Source organism: Elephantulus edwardii, unplaced genomic scaffold, assembly GCF_000299155.1.
Source record: "Elephantulus edwardii isolate Elephantulus edwardi_28Jun2011 unplaced genomic scaffold, EleEdw1.0 scaffold00357, whole genome shotgun sequence".
Taxonomy (NCBI): Eukaryota; Metazoa; Chordata; class Mammalia; order Macroscelidea; family Macroscelididae; genus Elephantulus; species Elephantulus edwardii.
Window position 1 is genome coordinate 854153 of NW_006400107.1, and position 25650 is coordinate 879802.

The following is a 25650-nucleotide window of genomic DNA, read 5'->3' on the forward strand; positions in this document are numbered from 1 at the left end:
GCCAGGAATCTAAATCTACTTGGTTGGAGTTTTTACTTTTTAAATTAATGACTTTTTTTTAATGTAGCATATATATTTTACAGCATATTCTTTCCATTTAATTTTCCCCCATTCATTGTTGCATATTTTCCTCCCTTCCCACCCCTCCCCAGTTTATTTTTCTCTTTGAAAAGAAAAAAAATTTTCATTATGATACAATCCCTTCCCAAGTCCACAGTCCACTTTACTATGCATTTCTTTTTCTGTAATCTTGTCATGAAAATAATACCTAAACCTATATTCCTTTTAAGCAGTTTCTCGCCCTCATCTTTTTCATTGCAGTATACATTATTTATCCCTTCTTTTCTTACAACAGTGGCACTATGCAGTATTGTGACTGAGATATTTCACTCAGAATAATGTCCTCCAGGGTCACTCATGTTGTGTGATATTTAATGAGTGTTTGTTTTTCAATGCAGCATAGTATTCCATTGTGTGTATATACCACAGTTTCTCTATCCATTCATTTGTTGATGAGCACTTGGGTTGTTTCCAATTCTTTGCTATTGTGAACAAAGTAGCAATAAACATGGGTGTGCATATATCTAGTTGGGTGGCAGTTATGGTTTTTTAGGGTATATTCTCAGTAGTGGAATTGCTGGGTCAGATGGTATTTCTATTTGCAACTTTTTGCAACTTCCATAGTGGTTTTTTATAAGTGCAGAAGCGAACATTCACACACCTTGGAACATGATGATCTTTCCAAGATGGCGTTCCCTTGTCCAGCCCTGCCCAGCTAGATGTTAGGCCAGCATGCCTAGGGTGAGTGATCACAGAGTCCTCTAGATGCACTTTACCTGTGCCTCTAACATTAGATTAAGCTGATCTGAACAGTGGACTAGGAGCCAGAACACAAACATCTTGGTTTAAGCTCTGCCAAATACTTAGCAGCTTTACACTTTGACTCCTTGTCTTTTAAAAGAAAATATGGGTGCTTGAATACCAAGCCCAGCCCAACTTGTTTCTTCATAGTGCAGTTAAGATAATGTCTGGATCTATCAAATCTTGTGCAAAGCCAAGAAACAGAGCTGCCCAGGAGAGGTGCTGAGGTAAATTCATTCTCATGAGTGCTGAGGATGAATGAGTGATTGTTAGCTATGATTGTTTGTGGTCTTTGAGGCTGACAGAAAACATTGTGTTCAAAGGCATTTGAGATAATGTCTGTTTGAAAAAAGTTGGCTGAGAATAAAATAAGTCCAAATATAACTTGTTTTTTAAATAAGAAGCAAACACTTATCTCCAAATTGCAAGAAAATCTAAATGGATGTGTCACTCCACTGATTTCCTTTTTCTTAGGAATAAGTTGTTCTTTTTCAAAATTGGCTCAAAATCTCTGCTGTAAGATAATGAAGGGGGAAATAAGAATAAAAATAATTCAGAATATCCTCGGGATATCAGCTGATTGTGTGACATTGGAGGTCTTGTTACTGCCCAGGGCCTCAGTTTCCCATTCTATAAACTAGTAACTGCCTACAAATTTAGACTATGCATATAGAGATAAATATATAGAATTATTCACCTAAATACATATTTGGAGAGGGTCAGTTTTCTACATTCATTTTCATCAGATATTTAGCAAGTGTACGACTTTATGACTGGCAATCCCACTAACAATCTTTGTTACCTTGATCAAAGTTCCTTCTTCTCTGGACCCCAATTGTCCCATCTGTAAGTCAGACAATTGGATGTGATTGTTTCTGATCACCAGGTCTAAACATTGATGATTATAGAATCCTATATAATTCTAGTCTCCAGGCCCTTGCAAGATACCCAACATTGAACTGTTACAGTGATTCAGTAGAAGACTGCAGGATATGACTGTTAGGATTACAGGCTCTAGTATCAGACCAACTGATTCTAGCTCTTTCTTGGATATCAGCTGATTGTGTGACATTAGAGGTCTTATCACTGCCCATGGCCTCAATTACCCATCCTATAAAACGAGAAACTATGCCACTGAAAAGTCAGCATAATATATAGGAACTGGCACATGCAGAGAACTCAGAGATCTTGAGTATGATCCCACTGCTATTAGGATAGTCTTTCTCTTGGTCTGCTAACCACACCACAGCAAGGGATTGCTCTGCCAGATCAAAGACCCTAATGACCCGTGGCCTGAGCTTTCTGGCCCACAGTGCTGAGTTGGCTGAGAATAAAATAAATCCAAATATAATTTTTTTTTCAAATATAATTTTTTTTTAAAAAAAAAGAAACTAACATTTATCTCCAAATTGCAATGTTGTAAGCATCCAGAGCTCCTCAACTCTTACAGCATTCACCACAACTTCTTGACACTCCTCTCCCACATCTCCCACTACTCCAGGATCCCTGGTAACCCTGCCAATTAGTCCTGGGAAAATGAGGGTCTCCTTTCTCAAGTGCATGGTGGGTAAGAAGGGGAGGTGGCTAGTTTTTATTTCCAAGGAGGGAAGATGTCGCTAGGGAGGAAGTTAAGTTGCCTCCTAAACCTCGAATTCAGAGATAATGTGTGTGTTGGATGCTATCTTCTGACAGGCCATAAGGCCAAAAGAAAAAGACCAGGATCCTGTGCCCTCCAGTAGCTTGTGGCTGGCCCTTTCCACCATCCCTGGCAGTATCTAGAAACTCCTCAGGTGATCCATGTCTTCTCATTCCTTATGAGGAATTGTATTCTCTAGTATCTGAATCTGTTTTACTGGGTTGTTTTAGAGGCCTATCCCTAAGCCCGTAAGAAGAAAGGGAAGCAGCTATTTTTGCTCCATCTAATAAATGTACCATGGACTTTCTCAGAGTGTCTTCTGGCTTTATGGGTAGAAGTCCGTGGCTGAGGTGATGCCTCAGTGCTGTTCTCCGAGAAGACCCATTTTCCCAAAGGGGGAGTCAAGAAGGAGAAAGATCAATGGAAGGGGGAGGAAAAGGATACTGGAAGTGATGAAGCTATCAGGGAACTTACCACTCCAAAGATGTGTGACATATACTGTGTGCTGAACTGCTGGCCCTGAGGAGGCCAGTAGGCCAGGAAAGTGTCCACATCACCCTGCAATGCCTTCTGCTCCTCCTTGCTGAAGTGCTCCACATGGTTCTGTAAGTCATCCACTGCCACCAGGCAGCCTTCCGTGAGGCCAGTGCCCTCTCTCTCCAACCGCCACATGATCCTTGCGGCCAGCCTAGGGAGAGCAGCATAGGGGACATGATGGCACACCAGCCACTCATTCACAAACAGTTGTTGTTAGGTGTCACTATTTCAACTACAAATCATAGCAACCTTATGCACAACAGAACCAAACCTTGTCCTATCTTGTACCATCTTCTCTACCCTCAAGCCCATTGTTACAGCTACTGTGTAAAGTCATCTTCTTGAAGTTCTTTCTTTCTTCCTCTGACACTCCACCTTTCCCAGTATGATGCCTTTTCCAAGGACTGGCCACTCATGAAAATATGACTGAAGAAAGTGAGACAAAGTTTCACCATCCTAGCCTTTAAGAAGCACCCTGACTACACTTTTTCCAAGACAGAATGCTTGTTTTATTGGCAGTCCATTCAGTACTCTTCTCCAAAATCACAGTACAAGCGCATTGATTCTTCTTCTGTCACCCTTATTGGACAATGGTCCATGAACTGGATCAGGTACAAACAGTGACATACCAGGCATGGAGTATTACACAAGATACAGTTCTGAACTCAACAACTGAACTCATTGCTGTGGAGCTAGAAATAACTCATAGCCAACTCTCCAGCAGGTTCCTGAGATTATAAATCACAAAGGAGAGGTTTCCCATCTTTCTCCTGAAGAGCCATCTGTGGATTCAAACCACAAGGAAAATGTGGCCTTTGGGCTAGCATTGCATCTCCTTAAATACCAGGCCACTAGAGTTCCCTGTTTTAAACTAGACACACAGAATTCCTTTACTCACGAAGCTTCTGATGGTAGGGGAGACACAAGTAAACAAGATAATTTTAACTATTCTTAAGTATGACACAGAACATAAAATAAAGTAAAATAAATGTTGGAGAGGATGTGGTGAGATAGGAACTCTTTTACATTGGTTGGTGGGATTATACAATGGTACAATCACTCTGGAAAGCAGTTTGGTGCTTCCTCAAAAAGCTAAACGTAGAAATTCCATGTGACCCAGCTAGTCCATTGCTTGGAATATATCCCAAGAAAATGAACTGAAGTTCAAATGGAAATGTGTACACCAATATTCATAGCAGCATTATTCACCATCACAAGAACATGGAAACAGCCCAGATATCCAACCACAAACGAATAGATTGAGAAGGTGTAGTACATTCATACAGTGGAATACTATGCAAGATAATGATTTTGTAAATTATTACCCAACCTGGAAGGAACTGGAAAGCATTATACTAAGTGAACAAACTCAGTACCACAAGGACAAATACTGTATAAAAGCATTATTGTACAATGAGTATGAGGATCCAAGGGGGGGAGGGGAAGGAATATAGGGGTGAGAATGGGGTGTAGAGTGTTAATCATAGGGTTGCACAATTTGATGGGGGGGTGGGGCGAAGGAAATGGGAAAGATCTTTTGTGAAAAGCAATGCATTAAAACTTTATAAATAAATCAGAATAAATGGAAACCAAAATATAAAGTAAAATAACTGGTTGCCATTAAGTCACTTCTGGATTTTGGTGATCCTGTGTGTTAAAGTTGAACTGGTATCCACCAGACTGGTTTTCTGGAAGTGTGTCACCAAGTCTTTTTTCCACTGTACTTCCAGATGTCTCCAACATTTCAGTTGTTGCACTCTGGGAGGTACAAATGTGCTCTGCTGCTAGCCTAAAGGTTGGAAGTTTGAGTCTACTCAGAGATGCCACAGGGAGGAAAAAGGTGTGGTGATCTACTTTTCAAAAATCAATTCTTGAAAAAAAATAAATGGAGCACATCTCTACTCTGACACACATGAGGTTGTGTTGAGTTGGAATCAAAACAATGGCAAACGATAGTATGATTTAAAATGGATGGACTGGGGTATGTGGGGGATAACTAAGGTGATCTCAGGGAACTGCTCAGAGGAAGTACATTTGAGCTGACCCTGGATGAACAGAAAGTACCAATTAATTCTTTGCATATGGGAAAAAAGCCTTTCATGAGGAAAGAGCACTGAGCATGAAATCACAGATGAAAGAATAAACTTGTCACAATGGAAAATAGCAGCAAGATCATGGTGACTAGAGCATAAGGGACAATGAGCAGAGAGAAATATGGAGGAATGTGCTGGGGCCAGGTCACATGGGGTTGATGGAAGGAGCCTGGAAACACAGTGAGGAGGAGCATCCAGCCTATTTCCTTAGAGTGTGATTAACCAGGATGAGCACTGGATTAGGAATTTATGGCTTTGATTTTGAGTCTGTTTCTACTACTCACTGTGTGACCTTAGGCAAATCACTTGACCTCCCTGAATAGATCTGGTAAAGTGGAAATAATGTTCTCCACCATGCTAGGCTCCAGATTAATGTCGATGATCATGATAAATAATAGAAGTTGAATTATGGGTGAAATTATTCATATTACTAATGATTGGGATTGGCAACAAGAAATACTAATAATAATTTGGATTATTGACCAAATAATATGTCTTTGGATTATAATGTTTGACAAAGAGTACTGAATATACCATGGACTGCCAAAAGAACAAACAAGTCTGTCTTGGAGGAAGAGCAACCAATGTGCTCCTTAAGGGACAAGGATGGTGAAACTTCATCTCACATATTTATGGTGGCATATATCAACTTAGCAGTAGAGCTACCAACTGAAACAGTTCAGAGAGAGAGTCCAGTCACAGGTGGTGATATTAACTTTGAGCACTTAGGAATAAACAGGACTTCAACTGATGGAATTAAGGGAAATTAGAGGAGTTAATTCAGTCACTTAAGTAAAATTGACCAAGACATGAGAATTACATCATATAATTCACCCCTACACATACAGTCCCCATTTCCTCTGCCTCCTCACTGTTGGCATCATTAGAACTGACCTGGAATCCTGCCAAGTCTATAGCAAAGTCCCCAATATTTCTGAATTCTTGAAATGGGGTTCCTCAAGGGCATGACCCCAATACTTCTGGCAATGATCCCTAGAAGAGCTCCAAAAGCAAAACCACACCCATGGCCATTGGGTTAATTTCAACTTGAAGCCATCCTCCACAAGCTTCTGAGGCTGTAAGTCTTTACAGGAGAAGACATCTATTCAATCTGTATGCTGAGCAAATCATTCAAGATGTTGGACTGTATGAAGAAACATCTAGCATCATAATTGTAGAAAAATAAGCACCAACCTATGTTATGTATATGACACAATCCAGTTTGCAGAAATTGGAGCATTTAATGAAGAAGATTAAAGACTATAGCTTTCAGTATAGGTTACATCTCATTATCAAGAATATAAAATTTTTTACCAATGGACCAAGAGACAATATCATAATAGATACAGAAAAAACTGAAGTTGTCAAGGATTTAATTTTACTGAGATCCACAATAGACACCCAGGGTAACAGCAGTCAAGAAATTAAAAGACATGTTACATTGGAGAAATCTGCTGCCAAGAATTTCTCCGAAGTGTTATAGAGCAAGGATATCAGTTTAAAGGCTAAGATGTATCTGATCCAAGCCATGGTATTTTTCAATTGCTTCCTATGCATCTGGAAGTTAGTACAATGAATAGGGAAGACAAAAGAATCCATGCCTTTGAATTGTAGTGTTGGCAAGGGTTTGGGATATACCACAGACTATCAAAAGAACAAACATATCTGTCTTGTGTAAGTGCAGTCAGTGTGCTGCATAGAGACGAAGATGGTAAAACTTCATCTCACATACTTTTGGTATGTTATCAGGAGGGTCAATCCGTAAAAAAAGATATTACACTGGAAAAAGTTGAGAGTCAGAAAGAGGAAGACACTCAGATGGATTGACACTGTGACTGCAACAATAAGGTTGGACATGGTGGAGATTATGAGTATAATGCAGAATAGAGCAAAGCTCAGATCTATCATTCATAGGGTGGCTATGAATTGTAGTCGACAACACCGAAAAACACAACACCATCACATTTTTCTACCTCAGAGTGGTTGGTAGGTTTTAACTACCAACATGTTTGTTAGCCGTCCAACATGTACAACAGAGAAGACACTAGTTAACACAAACTCAATTTCTTTCAAGTATAATGCATGTGAAGTGGTGCATTCTTAATACAGTATATATTTTATTTTATTTTTAAATTTATATATAAAAATATTTACCACCACAGAGAATAGTAAGATTGGGTGATTTGAAGCTTCATCTTGTTTTGTTGTTTTTGGTTTTGGAAAGGGTGCAGGTTTGGGGAGGAAATGCTATTCAACTCCTGTTTATTTTGCCATATCTTCTAATTTTTTCCCCCAAGAAAAGTCAGAAATCTTGATATTAATTTTGTCAAATTCCCCAATGTTAATCATTGGGAAATAAATTTTAAAAGAAAAATAGAAATATAAACATCCCCAATGTTTAACATTAGGAGATAAATTTGCAAAGAAAAGTAAACATGGGCTGTCGTACAAAAAGAGTCAGCTGGCAGCTTCAGACCCAGGCCTCCCACCTGGGCACCAGACCCAAGAGCTGAGTGAAGGAAGTGGTGCATTCAGTCTTTTGGAGGCTCTATCTTTAAATGCACTCAACCCACAAACCTATTTCCTATGTCTGGGGACATTTTTACATTTTACCACCACCATCTCAGCCTAACACCTGGGGACCTGAAGCCCCACCCATATCCACTCTGACCTGATATTCTCATTGGGCACCTTGCCATATCTCTTGATGGCTGAGCACTCATTCTTGTGGTTCATCCAAGCGTCCTTCTGACAGGTGCGGTCACAGTAATGGGCAAACTTGCACTGTCCACAGTGGTGGAGCTTTTCCTGCCTCTTGAAGCAGGTGTGGCACACGAAGTTAACAAGGCTGGAACAGAGGGAGAAAAGAAGGCATGTGACTGGGCTGAGACACAGCAGAAAGGCTGTGGAGAGACCTGGGTTGGAAGACAGGTTCAGTGAATCCATATAGGTCTTCCTAAGCTTCAAATTCCCACTTTTCAAAATGAGGGGCTTGGACTTCCAAAGGTCTCCCTGCTGCTGTTAACAATTGCTCTCTCAGGTGACTACAATGTGAAAGACACAATTCTCCTTTGCATATATACTCTTCAATCCAGCAAGAACAAATTAATTGCTGCTATGCTTAAGACATTCAGACTACTATGTGTTAGGGACAAGTTACCAGAGAAATAGTTAAATTGTAGACACAGAGAGGAAGATCCTCAGTTAGACAGATTTACACAGTGACTGTAACAATGAGCTCAAGCATTCCAGAAAGTATCTGGATAGGACAGGATAGGTTCAGCTCAGTTGTTCATAGGTCACTATGGATCATATTCATCATCTAACAACAATGTGAAGTATGATGAACACTAAGGTAGGGCATAATAAGAAGTTCCTGGAACATTTCAAAGAAAAGACTTAAGGAACCCAGGAATTCTTGTAGGCCAATTGAATAGGTCTAAATTACTCATAAACCTCTTGTTGATGTTACAAGTCATTGGTACTGTGTTGTGGGGTGATTTTGTTGATTTATTGTTGATTACTATTTAATGAAGTATTACCAGGACCTGTGACATCTGCATACATGATCGGTTGTGAATTGTACCTTTATGGTTCATATAGTTTTCAACAAGCTGATTTTAGAGATGAAGATCCAGGCCTTTCTTCCTAATCCATTTCAATCTGGAAGCTCAGCAACACATGTGTCTATTGAAAGACAAATGGTGTGTTGGCTGGGAATTAAACCTCGGTCTTCCACATCAAAGACAAGAGTTCTACCATTGAGCCACCACTGAGGGGACATATTTTGTAACGTGCCATCCGCATTGTTGAAATATGATGTCTTTTTCTTCAACAGAAGAAAAAATAATATATTTTCAAAATAGGATGACACATGAAACATAATATGTACAATATATGATATAGTCCTATGTGTTTTACTATAGGAATTCCAAGGTTAGTGACATCACTGATACTGAAATAGGTCCTGACTCAATCATTAATTCTCTTTAGATGAATGAGAAGAAGGCTATATGGTGGCTTCTAGGCATGCATGTGCCCATTATCAGAACTCCAGAACTCCACACCAGAACTCTCTTCCCAGGGGAAAGGCAGGTATGTAAACTGGGGATGTCTATAAAGCATCTACAGTGTATAAAGCGATATCAAAATAATAAATAAGACAAATGTCTCCCCTTGCCAAAACCATAATTCAAACACAAACAGACACAAACTAAAATGAAGAAAGTTTATTTCAAAACATAACTCGACACTCAAAATGAGTCAAATCTGGAAGGATACACAGTATTTCTAGTCCCCAACTGAAAAAAGGAGAAATCTTGACCACTGACATGAAGAAGGTAAGTTCAGTGATATGCTTGAGAAACACCCTACTTCCCATGGGAATTCATTATCTTGACTCTTTACCGTCAAGTTCGAACCAACTCAGCCTAATTTCTTTGGGTTTCCAAGGCTATAAATCACTCAGAAGGAGACTATCCATTTTTCTCCCATAGAGCTACTGGTAGATTCAAACTGCCAGAGAGATTCACCTTTTGGGTAGCAGAGCAACTCAAACTCACCATGTACTCAAAACACACCAGTACTCTCTCCCCAGGGGAAAGGCAGGTGTGTAAATTCAGGATGTCTACACAACATCTATAGTCTACACAGCAATCTCAAAGGTAGAAGAAAACAAGGGATTTTAAGTTACACAGTGTTATTATCATCTTTCTTTGAGCAAATTTTCAACTGGACATCTATCTAAGTATAAAAAGTTCTTGTGTCATCTGCTCTAAGCCTGAATTCTCGAATTCTCACAGTGGTGGTGTGGGAGGGATGCGTTGCTGTTATGAACACATATCCTACTGTTGGCCAGTCCTAATCGCTACAAAGTTCTTCATCATATTAAACTTGGGTTTACCTCTCCATAAAACAGTCTTATACTCTAATTTGAGGAATCTTGGTGAGACAATGGTTCAAACACTACACTGCTAATGAAAGGGCATGTGTTTAAAACCATCTGTCACTCTGTAGGAGAGTGTCTGCTCCATAAGGATTTATAGTCGTGGGGTCCCTTCCAGTTCTCCTCTGTGCTGTGAGGTTGCTATGAATTAGAACTGACTGCACAGCAATGGAGCTTACATGCTAATTTGACCTTCTGAATCCTGATCAAATGAACAAGTCCTGTCATATCAATTCTTCAAAACTTTGAAGATTTCTGCCATGCTTCTCAGTCACTATCGTCTAAGTTCAACACTCCTTGTCCAGTGCTGTTTCCTTAATCCTCAAAGCTGATGGTTTGCTGCAGCACAGAAGATAGATTTGAATATTACTTTAAATGGCAGTTTTCAATGGCAGAAACTCATTATTTCATAGTTCTAAGACTAAAAGTCTAAACTCAGGGTCAGCAGAGCCCTGCTTTCTCTGACATCTCTAGAAGAATAGTACTTCTTGTTTCCAGGTCATTTGGAGTCTTGACACACCTTTGCCTGCAGCTATTCTGTAACTCCATCTAGTCCTCCTCCTTCCTTCCGTCTGTCTTCTCTATCATAAAAAAAAAAACCAAAACCCAACAGTTATACTCCCTTACTCTATTCTGGCATAACCTCATGTTAGCTAATAATATCTTCAAAGACTTTTTAGAAACAAGGCAGCATTCACAGGTACTGGGGATTGGGTCTTTAGCATAGATTTTTTTGGTGGGGAGGGGACACAATTCAAGATCTGGCAGCCTATATAAGGACAATGACCAGCTGACGCACTGGACTTTATGATATACCAAGCAAGGAAGGAAAGAAAGAGATAAGTGCCATATCTAGGGCAACTTACGGGCTTTAGGCTCAGCCCTAAGCTATCTGAGTCCAACTGGTTTTCAGCCTCAGCTTAGCACACTACTGTATCTACTGGGAAGTATGTTGTTAGTAATTTGTTAACAATCATAAAGTACTCAAGGGTATGAAATCTTGTTCTTAGGTGCTGTCAACTATGACTGACAGTGACTTTATAAACAGCAGATATGAACCATGTCCTGTCCTACACCATCATCCTGATCTATACTCAAGCCCGTTGTTGCAGTTATCTATCAATCCACCTACTTGAAGGTCTTCCCCTCTTTTGATGACCAGTATCTTTTCCAGAATGATGCATTTCTCCAAGGACTGCCTCTCCCCTGACAATATGCCCACAGGTTTTAAAAGGTTCACATTTATTTTTAAATGGAAGAAGCTTCAAGGTATTATGCCTACAATACTGTGTCTTTCCATTCACTTGTGTTCCCTTAGGCCTTCTTATAGAGAAAGGATGAGTGAGACTAACAGCTAGCATACATGAGATTGTGCAAATTCACAGCCAAGATTAACTATGTCACAAATGGTTTATGGTGCTTGAGAATGTCACTCAGCATGAGTGTTTCAGGAAACAGAGCATATGGACCTCATGTGAAACCCTGAACAGTGTTGGGGGTCTCCACAATCTTCAAGATGAAGAGCTATGAATTCCACTCATCTGCCTCAAGTCATGGCCACATTCTCCGGCAAAAATTTGATGTTAATTAGCAGGACCATTAATTGCATTGGGAAAGTCTGCTGTCAGAGACCTCTCCAAAGTACTGAAGAGCAATAATATCATTCTGGAGACCAAGATGAATCTGATCTAAGCCATACTCTGCAATTAATTGCTATGCATCAGATAGCTGGGCAATGACTAGGGATGAGGTTGCAGAGAAACTGGAGCCCTTATTCACTATTGGTGGGAGTGTAAAATGGTGCAACCACTATGGAAGGCAGTATGCCTCTTTCTCAAAAAGTTGGAAATAGAAATACCATTTGACTCAGTAATTCCACTACTGGGAATATGCCCTAAAGAAATCATAACTGCCACCCAAGTAGATACATGCACACCCACGTTTATTGTGACTTTGTTCACAACAGCAAAGAATTGGAAACAACCCAAGTGTCCATCAACAAATGAATGAATAAAGAAACTGTGGTATATTCACACAATGGAATACTGTGCTCCATTGAAAAACAAGGAACTCATGAATTATTACACAAAATAGGTGACCCTGCATGGCATTATGCTGAATGAAATATCTGTCACAAAAAGATAAATACAGCATAATACCTCTGTTATAAAAGAGACTGACATGGGGCCTGGAGGGAAATAGAAAAGAGGGGATAAATAATCTACACAGCATTGAAACAGACAAGGGAGAGAACTGTACAAAAGGAATACATAATTAGGTATTGTTGGCATGACAAGAGTCCAGAATAAGAGCTTCATAGTAAAGTGGTCAGGGTGGGGCGACTGTATAACAGTGAAAGAATTTTTTTTCCCCAAAGTAAAAAAGCAAACTGGGGAGGAAAATGTGCAATGTTAAACAATTGGAAAGCCAAGTTCTTTATAAACTTTTATTAAAATCTCGATTTAAAAAAAAGAAAGAAAAAAGGGAGAATAGATAACTTTGAGCTGTGATGCTGGATATACCATAAACTACTAGGAGAACAAACAAGTTCATCCTGGAGAAAGTGAGATCAGGCTGCTCCTTGGAGGCAAAGATTCTGAAGCTTCGTCTGACATACTTGGACATGTTGCAAGGAGGGACCAGTCTTTGGAGAGGGACATCATGTTTGGGAGGGTCGAGGGACAGCACAGGAGAGGAAGACCCTTGATAAGATGGATTGATTCAGTGACTGGGGTAATGGGGGTAAGTGTGTCAGAGATGATAAAATTGGCACAGGATAGGGCTAAGTTTAGGGCTGTTGTACATAGGGTCGCTATGATTCGCAGGCAACTCGATGGCACATAACAACAATAGGTATTCTGAGAGATTCAGCAGTAGAAATTTCACTTTCCATGCAGGAGACTTGGAATCAATGCCCCTTGTAGTCACCACCCATCTGGAGGGTGTGTCACTATGAAGCTGTACAACTCCCAGAACTCCCAGTTTAAGATGGACTAGAAATAAGGCCTGGAGATTCACTTCTGAAAATCAACCAGTGCAGACTCTGTGGACTCACAGCAGATCATAGAGCTGTTCAGGACCAGGAAGCAGTTTGTTCTGTTGAGTATTTAGTCTACTTAGTCTGGGATTGACTCAGTAATAGCTAACAGCCATTAAAGACTGAAATGCTAATAAATCTGACTAAATTGGATCCAATAGAGTTGCCAAATATCATCTCATGGTTACTCAAAGGTGGGATCCTGATAACAACATTTTGACTTTTTTTTGCCAGAATATTGTTGTTAGGTGCTGTTGAGTACTACTCATAACGACTCTATGAACAAAAGCTCTGAACCCTGTTCTATTCTGTGCTATCCTCACACTTCCTGACACAAAACAGCCCATTGAAGCAGTCACCATGTCAATCTACCCGCTTGAGGGTCTTCCTCTCCTTCATATCCTCCACCCTTCCCAGCATCATTATTCCTTTCCAAGGAATAACACTTCCCAGCAACATGCCCAAAGTATATGAGATTAAGCCTCATCATTTTTTGCCTCCAAAGAGCCTTCTGGCCACCCCCTCCTCCAAAACCTCTTTATATGTTCTTTTGGCAGTCCATGGGATATTCAGTACTCTTCTCCAAGACCATAGCTAAAAGGTATCAAATCTTTTCCACTCATTTTTATTCATCGTATAGCTCTCAGATGCATAGCAAGTAATCGGAAAGACTAGGACATAGTAATACTGATGAGGATAGCTCCCAGAAGCTGGGTGTGGTACTAGCGGAAGTCTCTTGGGAAAATCCCCATGTTGGTTTGAAGTTAATGAGACTAAATCTTCCCAAGCTTTCTCAAATTCATTTCATCAAATGAAGCCAGACATTCTCTTTGTTCATATGACATTGACAATTTTAAACAGTTTTATGAAGCTACAAATTGCATATAACAAACAGATAGATTTTGGAATTTGACAAATTCTGATATATGTCTCAAAAACTTAATCACCATCTAATTGGAGTTGACTCACGGCTGACCCACCCGCAGGTTTTCAGAGGCTGTAAACCACAAGGGAGGAGACTGACCATTTTTCTCCTGAGTAGCAGCTAGGGATGTGAACCATCTTTTTGGGTTCTATTGCTATATAATCAAGAAAGTAAACACATAGAGGACCCCAAAAAGTCTCTTTCTTACAATGAATTTTTTTTTTCTGAAGTGAGGTCTTCATCTTTTCCCTCGTTTTGTTGCTTCTACTGTCTCATTGCAAGCTGTGAATCATTTTTATTTTATTCAGCAATCTTTCTGTTGATTTGTTAAGCTTTGAGCTATCTGAAAATAAGAGAACATGCGTTAGCTTGGAGAGGGGAAGAAGGAATGGATGCTTAGTTAATTTTGCATAGAGAATGAAGACACAGGTCCAAGGCTGGGAAGAGAAAGCATAGCGGAGACGGGTCTGGAGGGGAACTGTGGTGCTTGCCCCAGTGCCTGTGCCCATCTGAGAACCACCCTACAAGGCAACTGTCTAATACATCATGTTCACATTTATTGGTTTGTTTAATATCTTAAAAATTTTTATTTGTACTGGTTTATATACAAAGTTCATAAAATTAATATAGATTTTTTACACTGGACCCATCCCCTTTCTATGTTTTTAAAATATCTTAGTGTTATTTCTTTATACATTCATATTCCTAGAAGAGTATTGACTATCCCAGGAACTTCCAAAAGAATAAATAATTCTGTCTTAGAAGAAGTACAGCCAGGGTGTTGGTTAGAGGCAAGGATGGCATGTTGTTAGGAGAAACCTCTCCTTGAAAAATTATTTCATGCTGGGACACAAGGAGTGTCAGAGAAAGAGAGGAAGACCATCAAGCATTGACTGTAGCAATGGACTCGAGAAAGTGAGGATGGTGCAGGACTAAGGGAGAGTTAGATCTGTTCGTAGGATCTCCATGAGTCATAGTCAACCTGGCAGCACCTCACAACACCACCATATATTTTATGTATAAATTAAAATTTGCACCTCTGCATTCACATACCATCTGTCACTGGAGTAATTTATGTTGCAATGATGTTCAACAAAGCTTCTAGATTAAGTTAAACTGAGAAGAAAGGCCTTTTGGGCTGCTTCCTATAGTCAGCTTGAGAAAACCCCGGAGTCACAATAAGCTGACCTAACCTGGTCATGAGGGCGGCTCAGGAACAGGCAGTATCTTACCCACAGTGCATGGGATTTCCCTAAGTCAGGTGCTGGCTCCACAACAAGGAAAAATATTACTCTATCACAGTTTCATCACTGTCTATTCTAATCACACAAACAAATATCTCTAAATTGCCACCTAGAACAACAGTTCTACTTATTTATCTTGAGATTGATATTTCTATTGAATCTATTTAAGATGCAGGATGATGTATTGTCAGGACTGAATGACTGGAGACATAAGTTATGGGCAGCACAAGCTCAAGCAATTCTGAACCTCATAGAAGTTCAAAAGAAATACATGAATTTAAGTCCATGTGTGGTAGGAGATGACTGTGCAACAGAATCAACTGTGCTTCTGGATCAGCTCCCATGGCAAATGAGGGATAGTTGTTGTTATGTACCATCAAGTCATAGCTGACCTACTAGTCAGTTTTCAGAGGCTATAAATCTCTTGGGAAGAGATTGTTCATCTTTCTTTCTTGGAGCAGTTGGTGGATTCCAAGAAACTGTCTTTGGGTTCGTGTGTCATTTTTTGCCCCAACATGCCACCAGAACTCCCTCAGTAAAGGATTGTTGTTGTTGCTAGATACTGTTGAGTATGACTCACAGCATCACTATGAACAACAGATCTGAATTCTGTCCTAATCTGTGCCATCCTCATCATTTCTGACATACTTGAGCTCACTGGTGTAGTCATTATGCCAATCCATCTTGTTGAGGAGCTTCCTCTCTATCACCAACCATTCCAAACAGGAAACCCCTTTCCAAAGAATAGTCTCTCCTAACTGTCCGGAACTGGTTAACCTGCAAAGCAGGATCAGCAGTGCATTGTAAAAACAGCAGGACCTCTCATCTTGGCTTGACCTTCCCTTCTACAGTAAACAACTCCAGGAAGCAGTATGCTAATGAATAGGGAGTGACTAAAGGCCTCAGAATTCTAGGAATGTGATACCTTTTTGTTTGTCAGATAAGAGATAATGCAATTACCCCTGTAGGCATGTTCCTAAGACATATACAACATGTCCAAAGATGCTAGGCGAAGCCCCAGAATCATTGCCTCCAAGGTGCCTCCTGGTTTGACCCTTTCCAGGCTGAATCTGTTTGTTTTCCTAGTAGTTCACGGTACCCTCAATACTGTTCTCCAGCACCACAGCTCAAAGGCATCAATTCCCCTTCTATTCTCCTTAGTCATTGTCCAACTCTCTGATGCATAACAAGTGATAGCAAAGACCATGGCCTGTATCAGATGCACCTTAGTCTCCAGAGTTACACCATTGCTCTTCAATACTTTGAAGAGGTACCTAACAGCAGACTTTCCCATGGCAATACGTCTTTTAATTTCCTGGCTACTGGTGCTGAGAGTGTTGACTGTGGAGCCAAGCAAACTAAAGCTGTGAACAATCTCAATCTCTTCACCATCCAACCTGATGCTGCCAATTGGTCCAATGGTGAGAATCATTGTCTTCTTGACATTGAGTCTCAATCTATATTGAAGGCTGCAGTCCTTGACCCTCTGCAGCAGGTGCTTCAGGTGCTCCTCAGTTTCAGCAAGCAAGGTTGTGTCATCTGCATAACACAGATTGTTGATAGATCTTCCACCAATCTTGACTCCACATTTCTCCTCATAGAGCCCAGCCTCCAGGATAATCTGTTCTGCACACAGGTTGAAAAGATATGGTGACAGGATACATCCCTGGCATATGCCCTGCAAATAATTGAAAGACCATGGCCTGGACCAGTGTACATTAGTCTTCAAACTGATAAATTGTTCCTCAGTAATTCAAGAGGTCCCTGACTGCAGACTTCCCAGTGCCATAATTCTCCTGTTTTCCTGACTGTGGGTATCAAGGGTATTGATTGTGGAGTCAAAAAAGATGAAATCATTGACAATTTTAATCTTTATCTATCACGATGTCTCTCGATTAAGTGATAAAAATTTTTGTTTTCTTGATGTTAAGGTGCAATTTATATTGAAGTCTGTAGTCTTTTATTTTCAATAGCAAACATTTCAAGTCCTCATCATTTTCAGTAAGCAAGGTTGTGTCATCTGCATAATCTATGTTGTTGATGAGTCTTGCTCAATCCTGATGGCACATTCTTCTTCATAAAGTCCAGCTTCTCAAATAATTTGGCCAACATAAAGATTGGCCAACATAGAGAAAGGATAAAGCTTTGACATACATTTTTCTTATTTTTAAACTATGCCTAGCTCCCTTACTCTGTCTAGACAACAGCTTCTTGGCCAAGGTTTTGCATAAGCACGATTATATATTCTGGGATTCTAATTTCCTCTATGTTAACCATAGTTTGTTAAGATCCACACTGTCAAATGCCTTTGAATAATCAGTAAAACACATCTCTGCTTTTAACTCAGTATCCCTCTGATATTGGTAATGATATCTCTGATGCCACAACCTTTTCTAAACTCAAGTTGAATTTCTGGAAGTTTTCTGTCAATGCACTATTCTGCCCAATTTTGGATGATTAACAGGAATATTTTGCTTTCATGTGATATTAATGATATTATTCAATAATTTCCACATTCTGTTGAACAATCATTTCTGGAAATGGGAACAAATATGGATGCCTTCCAGTCAATTGGTCAATTAATTGTCTTCCAAATTTCTTTGTACAGATTGGTGAGCATATCCAGGACTGTATCTGATAGTTGAAACATACCTATTGATATCCCATCAATCTCTGAGGCCTTACTTTTGGCTTATGCCATAAACACAGTTTGAAATTCCTCCTTACTTGAAGGATTACACAAAAATCAGATTGACTATGTTTGTCAAAAGAATAGTTAGAGATGTTCAAAATCAGCAGTCAAAAATAGGCCAGGTGCTGATTGTGAACGGACCATCAATTACTCATGTGCAAGTTCTAACTGAAATGAAAGAAGATTAAAGCACATACATGAAAATAAAGTCTATCTCACCTAAATTTAAAAATCATCTCAAGAATATGTTTGAGACACTGGACATTAATGATTTAAGACCAGAGGAGCTGTGAAATCATATCAAGGATATCACCCAGGAAAAGAGCAAAGGATCATTACATAGGCCAAGGAGAAAGAAAAGACCAAAATAGCTGTCAGAAGAGATTTTAAAACTTGCACTAAAGTATCAAGAAGCCAAAGCAAAGGGGAAAGAGATGCAGAAGCAAAAAAGATGAATAGAAGATTTCATAGGACACTCAAGGAGACAAAATAAAATATTATAATGGAATATGCAAAGAACTAGAGTTAGAGAATATAAAGAGGGGAATTTTCTCTGCATTTCTCAAGCTGAGAGAACTGAAGAACAAATTCAAGTATTGAGTTGCAATACTGAGAGATGATATGAGCAAATCTTGAATGGTCCAGGAAGCATGAAAAGAAGGTGGAGGGAATATGCAGAGTCACTGTACCAAAAAGAACTGGTTGACACTGAAATATTTACAGGAGTACCATATAATTAAGAAGCTAAGTGATAGATGAAAAACAAGACCTAGATCTTGCGCAGGCTGGAGTGGGACAGAGACACAAAGTGAGATGTGCAGCCTAAATGTAGAATTTTGCTTTCTCTAGAGATTCAAAGAAGAGACTTGGGTTCTGCTGGGCTGAAGGGGACATGGAATATGGAAAGGCAACTAGTCAAGACAAAAGAAGACATGTGCTGACCTGCTGAAGATAAAACAAGTTTGCACTCTTAAGAAGGTAAAAATCTTGCAGGAAGAATCACTGGCATGAGGGAAAGAGTTTTCTATAGGGACATGCAGGCATGTATAGAAAACAAGAGAAGTATTTGACCAGCACACTGGATTTACAATAGGAAAGATGGTGGAATGATAGCCTGTCTATGGAGCCCCAAGATGCCCCACACAGTTGATCTGCCATAGATTTGGCCTTCTATTTAGCAGGAATCCATGCTCAACATGATTACATCACTGTAAACCATTGGGGTTTCATTGCTGATTATCAGTAGCCCCACAGGTTCCTGTTCAACATCATAGCAATACCTAAGCTTCCATTGACAGATGAGTGGTGGCTGCACATGAGATGCACTGGCTGGGACTTGAGTTTGCTTCTCCTACAGGAAAGGTAAGAACTCTGCCACTGAACTAACATTGCCCTTAACACTCTCAGTAATAATCCAAATCGACACAGTGACTATAACAATGTTCTGGAGCTTATCAGAGATGTTGAGGATAGTGTAGGGCAGGGCAAGATGTAGATCAGTTGTTCGTTGGTTCACTTAAAATCGTAGTCCACTCAATGGCCCCTGAGAACAATAATATTCTGCAGGCACGGGGAGCCTGTGAGAGCTTTTCATGAGAGATAACCCATGCTTAGACATAGCCTCTCTTGGCCAATGGCATTGACTGTTACATAGCTTTTACATTATTTGTGTAATCCCCTACAAAGTATGTTTGCATTGACTACTACACATGCTCACACAAGGAGTTAGGTGCTGTTGATACATTGGGTGAGGTTGGGGGTTGCCCACTAACAACTTTTTTATTTAAGCAAAAATTCATTAGATTGCTCAGCCATAAAACACATGGTTAATAAGATTCACATGCCCCAGTCAGGTCTATATGTACTCTTCAAGCTCTGGTGTGACCACTGACAGCCCTGCTCTTCACAAAACAAACTGAAAATGCAAATGAGTAAGATGACATCTTTGTGAGCAGCTGAGATATTTGGCATTTTAGTTTTATTTTAGTCTACTTTTTCTTTTTAAATTTTTTAATTTATTTTTTTAATCTATTTTTAAAGGATGCCTCTGAGTTGCAGTGATGTTACAGTTGTGTGTCTTTGGGTTGGAATTGACCCATAGCTGACCCTCCAAAGGGTTTTCAGAGGCAGTTAATCACACGAGAATGCCCAACCTTCTCCTGCTGAGCAGCTGGTGGATTTAAACCACATGCCTTTGAGATTACAGCACAGTGTCTTACTACTAGGCCACCAGAGCTCCCTTGTGATGTTGTAGAAGAGTATTATTCAGTCCCATGGACTGTCAAAAGAAAAAAAAGGCTATCTTGGAAGATGTGCTCCCAGAGTGATCCTTAGAGACAAGGATGGTGAAACTTTATCATACATACTTTGAGCATGTTGTCAGGAGAGGTCAGTTCTTAGAAAAATATATCATGCTGGGATAGGTGGAAGGTCGTAGAAACAGAAGACCCTCAACCAGATGGGTTTACACAGGAACTGCAACAATGGGCTCCAGTATATCAGGGATGATGATGATGATGAGGGCACAGAATAGAGCAGAGTTTAGATCTGTTATTTGTAGGGCTGCTGAGTCAAAGTCAACTTCATGGCACCTAACAACAATTAGTCCCAAATTTAAACTTCACGACTCATTAACAATGCATAAGACATTAACAATACAACTCACAATCACTTAAGTCTTGCCTCCATAGATGAAAATATAAAATTAAAGACATATTTCTAAGTCTATAGTTGTTATCCTCAACACTAAATATAAACATTTAAGATTGCAGCCTGAAAAGTTTAACAAACCTTCCCCATTCATTCTTTTAAGGAATTTTAATCCTTGTCTTAAATTCTTTCCATTTATGGCATAATCTTTGCCACCCATCACCCACTCACCTGCTGCTTTCAAATAAAAGGACACATGTTTGCTTGTGTTTTCACCATGACTAATCCTGACTCCTCAATGACCCACAGAAGTATGACAGTGAACATCCCAGCTGTCACTGCTGGACATGAAAAAGTTCATAACTATTTTGGTTTTCAAAATTCCTGGCTGACAACAACTTCTTTAAAATGTACTTAACCTTGGTAGACCACTTCATGCTCCTATATTGGTCTGTTTCCTTACACAGATTAGGGAGTGATTTTTCATCTCTCCCACCCTCTCTTCCAGCTTCCAGGACTTGGCAGAACCCTGCAAAGAGATCAACCTACCCCTTTGGCACTGGGGAACACCCACCACCAGACTTCTTGCCACCAAATTGGTCTGTCTCCTTTCACAGGTTAGGTCCCTTGGGTCAAAAAATTAGGGAAATCACAAATATCCAAAATCCTGCCAAGACATCACTTGCAACTAGTACAAGAATGTACTAAAGCACCTGCCACTAAACTTTCTCATAGAGTGGAAAAAAGAGCTACTTAGGCCTTAAATACTGCTATCTAGCTGCATCACATAAGATTTCTTTTTTTTTTACATTGTCTATTTTACTTTTTTAAATTTTATTTTATTAATTTTAATGATTGTGCAAAATTCAATCATTCTATCTCCAGCTTCATTTCTGTCACCGAGTCCATGTTTTCCAACTACTGAATCTTCTTCTCTGTTCCCAACTTTTGCATTCCAGTCACCCATTATTATCAATGCATCTTGATTGCATGTTCGAGCAATCTCCGACTGTAAAATTTGGTAGAAATTTTCTATTTCCTCTTCTTTGGCTCTGGTTGTTGGCGTATATATCTGAATGATAGTAGTATGCACTGGACTTTCTTGTGTGCATATGTATTGGCCTGTCACTCACAATATTGTAGTTTAAGAAGGATCTAGAAATTACTTTTTTAACTATGAAAGCAACCCCATTTTTTCTAACCTTTTCATCTCCAGAGTAATATATGATATGATCATTCCACTCAAAATGCCCCATGCAGGTCCATCTCATCTCTCCAATGCCTAGTATGTCAATATTTATGTGACAAACCAATTAACATGTTTCAACAAACAGATGCTGCCCTAGACGTGCTCACCAAGTTGTGCCAAGAAATCTGGAGAACAACCACTTGGTCAGCCGACTAGAAGAGATCTATATTTGTTCCCATTCCAAAGAAGGTGATCTGACAGAGTGTGGAAATTATCAAACAATATCATTAATATCACATGCAAGCAATTATCCAAAAACGACTGGAACAGCACATCAACAGAGAACTGCCTGAAGTGCAGGCTGGTTTCACATACAATAACAGTAGAGAGTTTTTATTTCTTCTCTTTGCTTTCCTATAATCTCTAAATGTTCTATAACAAGCTAAAAAAAAAGAAAATAGTGAACAAAACAGTATCATTTGCTAATATGAAATTCTCAAATTAGCTACCTTTATGTAAAAATAAGGATGAGACAGGCTAAGGTCCAACAGAGCTCACAATCACTTCACCATCCTGCAAGATTTGGGGGCCTGGGCAGAGACCCTCAGTATGGAGAGCAAGAGTGACAGAAGGCAACTGTAAGAGCTCACATACCCTGTCTACTCACCATTTCAAACCACCATACCAAGAAATATACAACTTCTGTGAAGCCCACCTCATTTGCCTATCTCACCTTTACCCACTCCAGCATCCAGTAAAACATCTATAGGAAAATATACGGCATTTGTAATGTCATTTCAGTGGGAATGGTGGTAAGCATCCAGAGCTCCCAGCCAGAAAGGGTTTTGAAGCCCAGAGGGAGCTCTGATTGATTCTTTTTGTTCACCATAAGGCAGCAGGTTAGCCCAAGGGCTGTACATTTGCTGGGCCTGAAACAACATCCTTGGCTCTGCTCTTGCTCTCTTAATCTTTAAGCAGATCACTTGTCTTTCCAACAAGCAGAGTTAAAGAGATCTTACCCAGAATAAAAACTTGCTGTTATTATGTGGCTGTGATTCACAGCGACCCTATGTACAGCAGCTTTGAAGCCTGTTCTGTCCTGAGCCAGTCTCACTAACTCTGACACACCTACAGATCCTCTTCAGTTTCAGCAAGCAATGTTGTGTCATCTGCATAACAGTAGGTTGTAGATGAATCTTCCTCCAATCCTGATGCCACATTCCTTCTCATAAAGTTGTTTCGATTTTCCAACTCCAGTTCTTTGCACATTTCATTGTAATACTTTGTTTTATCTTCCTGAGCTTCCCTTTGAAATCTTCTATTCAGCTCCTTAACTTCTTGATTTCTACCCTTTGCTTTGGCTTCTTGGCACACTAGTGCAATATTCAGAGTCACAGATCAGTACTATTGGTGATGGTGGTATGTGCCATTGAGTCAGAACCAACTCATAGCTGATCTTCTAGCAGTTTTTCAGAGACTGTAAATCATACAGGAGATTACCTATCTTTATCCCATGCACCAGCTCGTGAACTTGAACTGCTTGCTTCTGAGTCATCAGTGTAAATCCTTACCTACCAGGCCACCAGATCTCCCCTACGTATAGTAGTATAAGAGCCTGGATTGTTGCCATATCTGCTGAATCAAGTCTATTGTAGCAAAGACACAGTCTGATACTATTTTAAATCTGAATATCACACACATAACATTGCTTGCAAGAAAACATTCCAGGATAACTCATATTTCTGTTTACTGTTGTTTTTGTTATGTACCGTAGAGTTGGGACTGACCCATAGCTGACCTTCCAGCAGGTTTTCAGAGGCAGTTAATTACATGGGACGAGATTGTTCATAGGAGATAGAAATTTAAAATCCCTTTTGTAGTTCTTAGCAGGAAATTGAAAATATAAATTGTGATGTATATAAATGAACACCAAATTTATTCATTATAAAATATATCTGACAGAGTCCCAGTGGAACAATGGTTAAGTGGTCTGCTGTGAACCAAAAAGTTAGTGGTTCCAACCCATCAACAACTCTGCACAAGGAAAGTGCTGCCTATCTGATTCTGTATAGTGCCAAAAAAAACCCTAAGCAAACTGTCAACTAATCAAATCTGACTCATCACAACCCTACAGAATGGAGTAGAATTGTTTAGTAGGGTTTCCAAGATAGTAAATTTTTATTCACTAAGAAGCAAATCATCTAATCTTTCTACCCTCTGGCCTAAAGAGAACACTGAGAAAGAATGATGCTTTTGAATTGTGGTGTTGGTGAAAAATGTGGAATATCCCAGAGACTGTCAAAAGAACAAATCATACTATCTTGGAAGGAGTGCAGCCACAATGCTCCTTGGAAGCAAGGTTGGTGAGACTTTGTCTCACATATTTTGGGCATGTTGTCAGGAACAGTCAGTCCCGGGCAAAAGACATCCTGCTTGTTAAAGTCAAGAATCAGTGAAAAAGAAGACCCCCAACAGCATGGATTGGCACAGTGGTTACAACAACTGACATGGCAGAGTTTGTGGGGATGGCACAAGATCACCAGGTTTCATCCTGTGGCACACAGAGTTGCTATGAGACAGGGTCAACAGAATGGCACCTCACAACATTCATGGCCTAGGCAGTTCAATGTTTCCTCAAAAAGCTGGACATAAACATTTCCTGTGATCCAGTTATCCTAATACTATGAATATACTCCAAGGAAATTAGAACTGAGATACAGAGATTTGTACATCAAGGTTCAATCACAGCGTTATTCACAACTTCAAGAACTCAGAAACAGCCCAAATGTCCACCCACAACCAGTTAGACTGAGAAATTTTGGTACATTGACACAATACTACACAGTTCTCGGGAGCAAGAGCAAAGATTTCAAGAAATACTACATAGATTGAGTGATAATGGAGAACATTATGCTGAGTGAATTAACTCAGTCTTGCTAGGACAAATATTGCATAAGAATATCATTATAAAAATAGATGGATGACTAGTAAAATATGAAAGGGGGAAAGGGATGGGAACAGAAGAGGGAGGGAGGGAGGTGGGAGGCAGAATCACCGGGTCGCACAATCTAATGAGTGAGAGAAATGGGAAATGAGTAAAGGAAATGGGAAAGATCTGGTGGGGACCTGAAAAGACAAGGTAATGCTGGGCATAATTCAACGGGGATTAATTTTATAAATTAATTTTATAAAGCACTATGTGTGGGAACGATTGTATGAAGAACAATGAGAATGAAGTAACGTGTGAAATACAATGTATGCAAATTTTGTATGCAAACCAAATAAATAAAAATTTTTAAAACTCAAACCAATTCACACCTTAGGAAGCCCACTCGAGCTGCTCTACTTTGTCCTATAGGGTTACTATGAGTCAGCTTAGACTTAACGGAACACAATAGCAGAAAATTATTCAGAGTAATAATAAAACAAACATAGGAATTAAATAAGATTATATGTTCCATATAACTACATATAACACAGCATGTGTGTATAAAACAACACATAGAAGCTAAATTGGAAAAAGCTGTGCAGAGAGGCAGGGACTATATGGAAACTCTGCACAATATATCCATAAATCTCAAATACACTGCTCTAAAAAATAAATCTATTTTTAAAAAATAAAACCCAAAATCTCTGTAAATGTTCATTAAAATTAATAAAAGAAAATTTAAAAAAATAAAATCTAACATTGCTTATTGTTAGAAGAAGAAGAAATAGATGACTTCTACCAACTTTTACAGTCAGAGATAGATCGAACATGCAATCAAGATGCATTGATAATAATGGGTGACTGGAATGCAAAAGTTGGGAATAGTGAGGAAGAATCAGTAGTCGGAAAACAT

The 25650-nt window shown here is 39.5% G+C and overlaps 1 protein-coding gene across 1 annotated transcript in view; it reads right to left on the reverse strand.

The window, feature by feature from the left end:
- The window catches only part of SMYD1 (SET and MYND domain containing 1), a 94978-nt gene that overhangs the window by 59258 nt on the left and 10070 nt on the right, over positions 1–25650 (reverse strand). Inside the window, exons 2-3 of the mRNA XM_006902011.1 lie at positions 7799–7975; positions 2972–3185 (exon numbers count right to left, since the gene is read on the reverse strand). Coding sequence (XP_006902073.1) covers positions 2972–3185; positions 7799–7975 — 391 coding nt within the window. The remainder of the gene's footprint in view (positions 1–2971; positions 3186–7798; positions 7976–25650) is intronic.